The sequence below is a fragment of the Lissotriton vulgaris genome, chromosome 5 (genome assembly GCF_964263255.1).
Source record: "Lissotriton vulgaris chromosome 5, aLisVul1.2, whole genome shotgun sequence".
NCBI lineage: Eukaryota > Metazoa > Chordata > Amphibia > Caudata > Salamandridae > Lissotriton > Lissotriton vulgaris.
In genome coordinates this window covers 1749109311-1749118761 of record NC_141693.1, presented here as the reverse complement: position 1 = coordinate 1749118761, position 9451 = coordinate 1749109311, and the positions used below count along the sequence as shown (strand labels likewise).

At 45.8% G+C, this 9451-nt stretch overlaps 1 protein-coding gene across 2 annotated transcripts in view; it reads left to right on the top strand.

Annotated features, from left to right (window-relative positions):
* Positions 1-240: 240 nt before the first annotated feature.
* Positions 241-9451, top strand: part of LOC147717091 (ras-related protein Rab-18-B-like) — a 478022-nt gene continuing 468811 nt past the window's right edge. Inside the window, exon 1 of one of the 2 annotated variants that reach the window (XM_086924004.1) lies at positions 241-366. In XM_086924004.1, coding sequence (XP_086780130.1) covers positions 353-366 — 14 coding nt within the window. In that variant the 5' untranslated portion in view covers positions 241-352. Of the gene's footprint in view, positions 551-9451 lie in introns of both variants that reach the window. The other variant, XM_086924003.1, reaches the window with a different exon arrangement.

Here is a 9451-nt window from a genome sequence, read left to right as displayed (position 1 = left end):
AAATCAAAGACTATAAATTGCCCCAAACGTTGTAACGAATGCATCGTGGGTGAGGTAATAACGACAGTTTCGGTCTAGAAAACATACACTACTCATGAATTACACTGATTCGAATTCGTAACTGCGCCATCATCATCGTATCCTGAATGGAAGCGACTTCTCAAGCCCGAGCAATGCGCATGGGCAAACGTGTACAGTTTGACAGGGTTAAAGCCACGTGGAGGAATGCACTGACGTTACAAACATGTCTGTGGGGAGCCATCTTGAAGAGAGGCAAGGGTGTCCTTAGCATTGCTATCCTCCGCCAATACCTGACTCTAAAAGGGCCCCTTATTGAGACAAGTCCCGACCCATGTATATGCCGTGGTGAGTGCGCACATACACAGTGTGACGTCAAAGCCGGACTTGACTTTTTGAAAGTCTCAGGTAAAATAGCAAAAAAGTTCTTACTTTTGCCTTGGGATACAGAGTGACCTGCAGGTATGGAAGAGGTAGCGCTTACTACATTGAAGCTACTTATGATAGGAGAGAGCGGCGTGGGGAAATCCAGGTAAGGAACGGGTCACAAAGAAACATTTAATGTAACTTGTACTTTATGATCATCGTTCAACCAAACGTGCTCTTTGAGAGGTTCGTGTTGTTTTTGAAATTGTGTACTCGAACGAACCTAGGATATGGGAACTTGTTGCACCCTGTTTTGGGTTCATAGACATAGAAAGCAGACGACAGCTTTCCGTTTTGTCGCCTCGAATATGGCGGCCATATAGAAACGGGGTGTTTTTTTATTAACGTGGAAACCTGACATATGCTGACTGCCGGCTATTTTAGTAGAACGCATTTTTTTCCAGTTTGCGGTCAGGAGTCAATGGGGAGTTCGCACAGCCATTAAGGACGTTTATGGACTAACGAGTTCCAAATTGTGTCCATGTTGTGGTGTACGTGTACTGAGGACAGTAGTTATGTTGTCGCTTGTAATACAACATACATAACATACACCCTGCTTTCTTGGTATACAGCATAACAGACTCTCTGAAAGAAGCACGCCCGCCCTTCGTTCGAATCTTTGTTTGTTGTGCCTTTTATTAACTTACAGAAATACTCTGATTCAATGAAGATTTTGCGATTTGTCAAGGAACTGCGTTTTTCGGGAAGTACCCTGGCAAATCAGAGTACACATCTGATACCGGAGTACACGAGTCTGGTTGGAGAAAGGGGTTCTGTCATACTTTCCTTCAAGTTGTACATCTGAATTTCATTGTGCACAATATTACATGATGTTAACTAAAATGTTGTCCAACGAGTAGAACAGTAGAATCACGGTTGTCCAAAAAGGCAAGCATCTATACTTGCTTGCCATCTATTATTGTATGGTTTAAAAGGCTGTGCTTCACATCAAGTACGGTTCCATAACGTTGATTCTTCTTTGAAAGCTTGCTTACAGAAATAATGAGAATGCATTTAGGCATGCAGTATTTTTTGAGCACAAGTGGCATATGTCATTAAGCTCTAAAACACAATGACGAAATCGGGAGTACCTAGAACTGATGTCAGATGCAATACTACTATACATATATGCTGGTTGTTGCTAAGAAGCACTGCCAATTCACACCCCTATGTGGTCGAAGTTTAGAAATTATGAAAACGGATCCTGTGTGTGTAACTGGTTTTGGGGGAGGGATTGTTGCTGGCAGTGGTATGAGGGGGCTTGGTCAGAGATGCAGGTATGGCTGTAATTATTTTGTTTGCCTTTCACATGGAGATAACTGCAAATACAATATTTGGTCTAGCAACAGATTTAAATGATATTTAAACATGCTGATAGTTAAACATATTTGGAAAGTGAACCCTGCAGTTAATAATGGTCAACAAATGTTCTAAATTGGTAATGTGTTGCGAAGAGAGATCTATGCCAATTGAATCAAAGCCTGTGACATACAGGTCACACACTTCTTTATGTTAGATATATTGTATTATTATGTGTTTGCATTTATACAGCGCTTCAAACCACTGACAGGTTCTGAAGCTTACTAGAATAGGGACAACATGCTACAACGTTGGGAGTGCTTGGCGGGAAGAATGTTGAGTTATTTTTCTTTGCTATGAAAACTCCATATTTTTGTACCATGAACCAAAGAATTTCTGCTTGTAGGATGTATGTGGTAGTGTGGTTGAACGTGTAGGGTGGATTGGTGCGGGAGAAGTAGGAGGGTGAGGACAATGGAATGTGGGAAGCTGGGATTGTTACAGGGAAAAACGGGAGACAAGGTAAGATACCAGGCGCCCTTATGCTCTGCCCTGCTAGCTGCAATTGTGCTTAGATCAAATAAAAATTAAAATCTTCCTAGCTACAGAAACAATCACCTCAATGGCAACAAGCTGGAGCAGTCCGGACGGAGTGAGGAAGCATAGGTTGTGAGTTGATATTGGCAGTTTCTTATCGGCTGGTTGTGTGTAGACAAGCACAAGGAAAAGACAAACAGATGATAGACGGTATGCAGAGCAAATCAAACATTCACCCCCAGTCAAGAGATATGGGTTAAATCCATTGTTCTTTTGCTCACCATGCCATCCCCGTTTAGACCCAGCCATATGCAAATTAGTCTTGACCCTGTGCCTCATGGGAACAGTCCTACCTGAACTGCAAAGCCAGGTCCTCCCTGGACCAGAAACCAGCATCCTAGGACTGGTTTCGGGGCATCACCCATCATCAGCCAGGCTAGCTGGAATCCATTGACACAGTGAGCCCAGATCCCACGTCTGGGCCTATCCTGCGCACTTAGGGCGAAAAAGCAAAAGACACACAGATGATGGACAGAATGCAGAGAAAATCAAACATTCACCTCTAGCAAGCACAAGGAAGCAACATTTTGCGGCTTCAGCAGCAGAACTGTTTGGCAAGTCTCAGTCTCATTGCGGTAAGAAGGCCGGTTAAAGTGAGGAGGTGTGTCGGAGTTTCAGGGAGTGAGGAGGTGTGCCAGTTTTTCTTGGAGTGAGCCCCAACAACTTTAGATTGTGATGCTAAGCAGCATTTCGGGAGGCCATTTTAAGAGTTTTGAGGGATGTAGTGTTCCATACTTTCATTCTGTTTTTACATTGTGTATCATTTTTAGGTCGAGGCCTCGCCCGCACTGCTGTAAGCAGTGGGCGGAGCCGAAGATTTAATGTTGTCCAGTATGGGAGTTTGAACCCGCCCCTCTTTTCCATTGGCTGGCCTCGTAAATACTGGCCAGCCATTGGAGGAGAGGGGCGTCACTCGGTTCAGGCCCCCTCTTTAGCAGATTCGGGGGCGTGTTTTTTTGCAGTTTTTAAGCCGTGACGTCATCCGTCATTCAACTGCTAAAAACACGCCCTCGATCGGAGAAACGTGTTCGTGTGGAGCACTCCTCTCTTGTTTGGGGTAGGCGTGGATGATCTATGAACCAGAAGGAAAATGTTGACATGTAAGAATCTGAAGGTGGTGGCGGCACTTGAGGAGCTCTGCCGCCGGCCCGTCGTTAAACATGTAGTATCCTACGCATCCTGTTGTTACTGCCCTAAAATCTGCTCCCGCTGTGCTGTGTGCTGCCTGGGGGCCCTGGAGGGAAACGTGATTCAATAAATGGAGCTGTGGCGCTGCAGCCGGGGCAGTGTTGGCTCCTGCGGCGCTGTTGGCCGTAAAGATCGTGGACCTATGTGACTATGGGAGACCCTCTTTGCCCGAGGTTTAGTACCTGCCTGTGTCTGTTCCCTGCCCCCCTCCCACGCCCCGCCTGCTACCAGATCGAGGTGAAATCTAGGACACTGGCTGGAGAATCGGCCTACCAGCTCTCCATGTCCCCGGTATTTCACACTCTGGGGTTCACGGAATCAGAGCTGGTCATTTACTGCGTTTACACGTCTCTATTTTTAGGTCTCTGGCATTCCGGCTGCAGAGCTTTAGCTTCCAGGGAAATCGCTGTAGACAATTGGACGCAGCGCAGGGGCATAGACTGGGATGTGGCGAGAGCGCAGACTGGCCTGCGCGTGTCCGTGGAGGGGTGGGAGAGAAGGGCGGGGCGTGTGCACATGTCCCTGAACCTTCCAAACACCCGGAGCTGTATCGCCTCCATGGCAGATACTAGGGCGCTAATGATTCAGAAGGTAGCTCAGTGGGTTAAGCGCACGCTGCAGAGAGTGGTGCGGCTTGCAGGTCGCTTGTTTTGCTATGTCGGATGGCTCGTTTCCGTGCCGGGGTTACAGAAGTTCATGCCCGGGCTGGACAGTTCTTCTGCAACCAAAGGACCTGAGTGAAGGACAGAAAAGCTTTGCAGTCACGCGCTATGAGGAGAATAGCCAAAGAAATTAGAAAGCGATTAGGAGCAAAGCCTTTTTTCCTGTTTTTATGACGGTTTTGCCAAGCCCAACAGTTACCTTCCAGGCGGAGAGATGCTGCTCTCCTCCGGGACACGGCTATAGATGCAAGGGGTACCAATCATGTCAACAGACCTCAACCAAGAAAAACTTCAATTCATACATATAAAATGACCCCATATCCCTCTCATTACTGGTCTGCAACGTGCAGTAATGTGCCAGCCAACGCCTGGCGCGACAGTATAGGAGCTCACCTCCAAACCTAATGCACAGGACGTACTCATTGTGAGTGATGAGCAGTGTAAAGGTGAAGATTGCGAGTGTTTTATTTTATATAAAATAAATTGTGAGTGATGAGCAGTGTAAAGGTGAAGATCTCGAGTGTGTGGAGCCTTCCGCATTGTTTCCCATATACGTATATCTAAGTATAAGGAGACAATATATACTTCTGAATAGGTATGTCCATAACCGAATAAAAAGATTGTTGAATTTTTTTTAAGCATTGTGACTGAGACTGAACTGTTGCTTCAAAATGTAATGTCTCGCTCTCCTGCAGTCCCCTGACTTAGTCCAGGGCTCTGTCCGGGTGCACCTTCACTCTGTCCTACAGTCCTGTCCGGATGCTCCGTCACTATATCCAGGGCTGCAGCTCCTGCCCTGCTCTCCTGGAGTCCCTTGACTCAGTCCCGGGCAGTAGGTCTTTCGACCCCAGACCTGCCGCTCTGTCCGGGGCTCCTTCACTCTGTCCGGGTGTCAGCTCACTCTCTCCTCTCTCGCCCGTCTCCCTGCCCTGGTCAGTGCACCCTCTTCTTGCCCTGGGCCACTTCCGTCTGTCCCAGGTGGCTCCTCCCTCCTTCAGTCCTGCCCTCAGACACCCCCTCCCGCTCAGCCCCATCTCTCTGCCCCGTTCAGACTCTTTTAGCTCCTCTGCCCCGGGTTCCCCGCTCCACGCTTTCCGGAGCAGCTGCTCTCCCCCCACACCCCAGCTCTGCCCTCAGACGGCCCCTTCACCCCCCACAGGTGCTTGATGCATGGAGAATGTGGAAGAAATTAAATATGTTTCAAGTATACACTTCTATTTAGTGTAATGGGCATTATACAATTTCATGAGCGTAACAGTTGCAAAGGCAAGTAGTGGTGCTATTTTAATTAATACAGGCAAAGCAGCTTTTAAATTTAATATTCCAAATGATTATTTTAGGGGGGAAACGGATTTGCAGACATTGTGCTAATAATGATAGGAAACCGTAGTAAAAAATGGTAATTCGCTAATGTAATGAGTATTAGGAATATAGAAGGTTGCAGTTTAGGGATGTATGGGGTGGTTTTACGGTTTTATGTCGATTTATGTGTTTCCAACAGAGGATACATCATATCAAATACTAGTAATCTATAAGCCTTTTAATGTTTAATAAATCCACAATTCTAATACATTGAAGATATAAATGCATACTTGTAATTTATATTTCTTCTGTGCCAAAGTATGTGGGCAAGTATGCCTAAAAAGTGTTGACAATTCTGCATTTTACTACATTTAGTATGATGGCACACAACTCTATGGATTTAGGCGGTAGGTTTCTGTTTCTTCAGCAGACCGGCACCGACTGATTCCAGCCTCTGATCTTACAGATTTTCTTGAGGCTTGAGCAGGCCTCCGCAATGCACTGACGTGACTCCCTTGCAGTGAAAGAAAAAAAAAACATACTAACCATTGCAAGCAGACTAGGGATAAATGCTGAAGCTTTGCTGGAAAGTTAATCTAGAAATGTCTTTAGGAGGGAGAGAGGTCAACAGCAGTAAATGTTTCTGCAACAAGTGTGTAACATTTTATATATTGTTGTTATAAAATGGATGCATATGATGGATTGCCACTTCGCAGTACTGATGATAAGGTCTTGGAAAATATTTGGCTCCTTAATTCGATGAAGCAGTGACCGAATTTGTAGAAGGCCAGGCTCTGAAGGAAGAAGTTTCAGATTTAGGGGCTTTACCTTGGTTCATACTGCACATACGGCAAGCCTGTCCCTTCAGGGTGAAATTTCTTGAATGTCTAATAATTTTTCATGCCCCACATTAGGAAAAGAGCTAAGCATGTGCATAATTTTACCGCAAATGCAGGGAGGCTTTTTAACAGCGGACTAATTGTATGTGCTTCATAAAGGTCTCAGTATGCTCACCAGACATGTTCAGAGGTTGCTATTGAAGCTTAACCCGTTTAGGGAAGTGTTGATGGCGAGATAGGAGGAGGTGTATTATTTAGATCAAATAAATAGATGTATACATGAGTTCAAGCAGAAGTTCTTAGCAGGAATTGCACACATTTTGTATTGAAACCAGCTACATTGCTTTTCTGACAACTATCACTTGGTATTCAAAGGGGCTTGATAAATGGTGTACACATTGGTTAATTGAGAGGGTGCAATTGTCCTTTTGTTTTTCTGTGATAGTGGCGACTGGAACAGATGGAGCTCTGTGTTTAAATGGATTTGTGTAAACGTAAAAATGTGGGTGGACTGCTTCCCGCTTCCCAAAATGCAGATACTGATGGTTAAGCTCAAGAGAAGTTTAGTCATTCATACTGGCTCTCGCGTAAATGTTACAAGGTGTTCTCTCCCCTTTATAGCGTGCACTCTTCATTTGTCGGAGTATGTATTTTAATTTAAGGGTGGGATTTTGTTCTTTTCACTGCTCTCAACCTTTCTGTGTGTGTGTGTGGGTCACTGTGTGTGTGTGTGTGTGTGTGTGGCTCTGTGTGTGTGTTATGTTATGTTATGTTATGTTAGTATGAATTTGTAGAGCGCATGTTCACCCCGGGGTTTCTTGGCGCTGTGTAACGCTGGGGAACCCGTCCTGGCTTTCCCTGTGAGATGGTCCCTATTGGGCATCCCCAAGCTGAAGCCTGGCATCCCTGGCAGCGAGGGGGCCGTTGTGGAGATTAAGCAAGCTATTGCCCAGAGTTGCAGCGTGGGACCCATGGTTAGAGAGGCACCGAGGCGAGATTTATCGAGCCCGCTGACATTGGTTCCGTACCCTGCCGCGTCGGGAATTGAACCCTGGTCCCAGGCCGACCTCTGCTTCTGGGTCTGCGGCCTCTAACCGGTGAGCCACACTTCTCCACGTGTGTGTGTGTGTGTGTGGGGCTCTCTGTGTGTTTGTGTGTGTGGGGGGGCTCTCTCTGTGTGTGTTGGGGGCTCTGTGTGGGGCTCTGTGGGTAACTTTTTTTGTAGGTGCTCTATGTGTGGGTGGCTCTGTGTGTGTGGGTGGCTCTATGTGAATGACTCTGTGTGGGTGGCTCTGTATGTGTGTGTGGGAGGCTTTGTGTGTGTGGTTTTGTGTATGTGGCTCTGTCTGTGTGTGGCTCTGTCTATGTGTGTGTGTGGCTCTATCTGTGTGTGTGTGTGGCTCTGTGTTTGCGTGTGTGTGTGTGTGTGTGGCTCTGTGTGTGGCTCTGTGTGTGTGTGGCTCTATGTCCGCTAATACTCTCTACTACTCTCTAATGCTCACCTATTGCCATTGTAAACAACAATACCATTTATTTGTTTAAAAAAAAATGCCATTTGCAATGCCAATAGCTCTAACTTGAATAAAGCCGAGACCATTGCATTGTAAATGCTTGTTTACTATGCCATGCATTTCCTATATGTTCTTGTTTCCCTATGATGTAGTGATGTTCAATTCTGGAACCTAACTCTGGTTGCCAAAAGAAAGATCAGAACTCTTTGGGCTTTCTCATGAGCAACTGGTGGTAGCTCTGGGTCCTATACCTTGAACCTTACTTAAAGAAAAAACCACAATTTTGGATTTATCATTGGCTCCTGCTTTGTTTGCCAGCCCCCCGGTACTTCATCTGGTGCCAGGAGTGGGGTTGTGCTGACATTTGCCTTCGTGGCTTATACGCTGTTCCCGGACCCACAAGTTTCAAGACGTTCCATTGCTTGCTTTGAAATTACTTTCCATTGTCTGAAAGGATTTGGGGCTTTTGCAACCTCTTCGTTCATTTCAAGCTGCACTTTTACCTTCAGCCCAGCGCGCTTTTAATACTGCTCTCTCTGCTGCCTGCCTCGCTCGAGACGTCTCACTGCATTCTACTTCTTTGTTGTGCCACGTAAGACCGTTCGTCCTTTGTCTATGTGCGCTGGTACCTGGTATCTCCCGCGAGATCAGTATGTGCTCGTGACCGCTGCTCTACATTTGGCCAGTGTCTTCCCGCACGTTGGATCTTTGTAGGACATTCCCGATTTTGACTGCTGGCTTCGGAAGCTTCACAGCTTCCTGTCTTCTTCAGGCTGGGCCATTCCTAGGCTGTGGGAGCCTTGGTCTGCATTTTTTGCATTCTTGCTCCAGCCCAGGCCAACCCACCGATTGCTACATAGCCTTTTGGTTGGCACTTCATGTTTGGGCTGGTTAGTCTGCACATATTTTCTACTGACTTCTCTACTTCCTGATTCTATCTCTTCTGCATCCTTCTACAGTGACCATCTTATAGTGTTTTTGGACTTTGCTATATTCTTTGGAATCAGAGTTTTTACCATAAAAGTTTTTTGTTTTGAATTATTTATTTATTTTAAAAAATATTATACCACTTCAATTTTAATATCTTTCCTTTTCAGGTATGGCCTCTTCTCAGAATGCGTTACATCCCCCTCCCTTTTTTTACAGGAACCTGGTAAACTAGAAATTAAATGGCAATGGCTACTCAAATTTGAGAGTTACCTGGTTGCCATAGATGGCCTTGATTACACACTTAACAGAAAACTCACACTGCTTTTTAGTCATCTAGGTATCGCAGACCAGAATGTTTTTAATCACCTTCCTGCGGGTGATTCTGTGTGGAATGTGTATACTGAAGCTAAAGTGAGGCTTAAAAACAATATTTTGAAGAACCCAGTGTATGGTTAGAGAGGCATAGTTGCGTTAATCGCGAGCAGGCTAGTGATGAAAATGTAGAAGAGTTTATAGCTGGTTTGCATGTGATAGCTGCTCCTTGCGAATTTGAGAACTCAGTTGACACCTGTTAGACCTGGGAGTCGATAGTTGGCTGAGGTAGGTGCCGTAGGCAAATAGGGACCCTTGCTTCCACGTCAGGGAAAGGAAGGACACCTTCTCCAATAGCCCAGCTCAC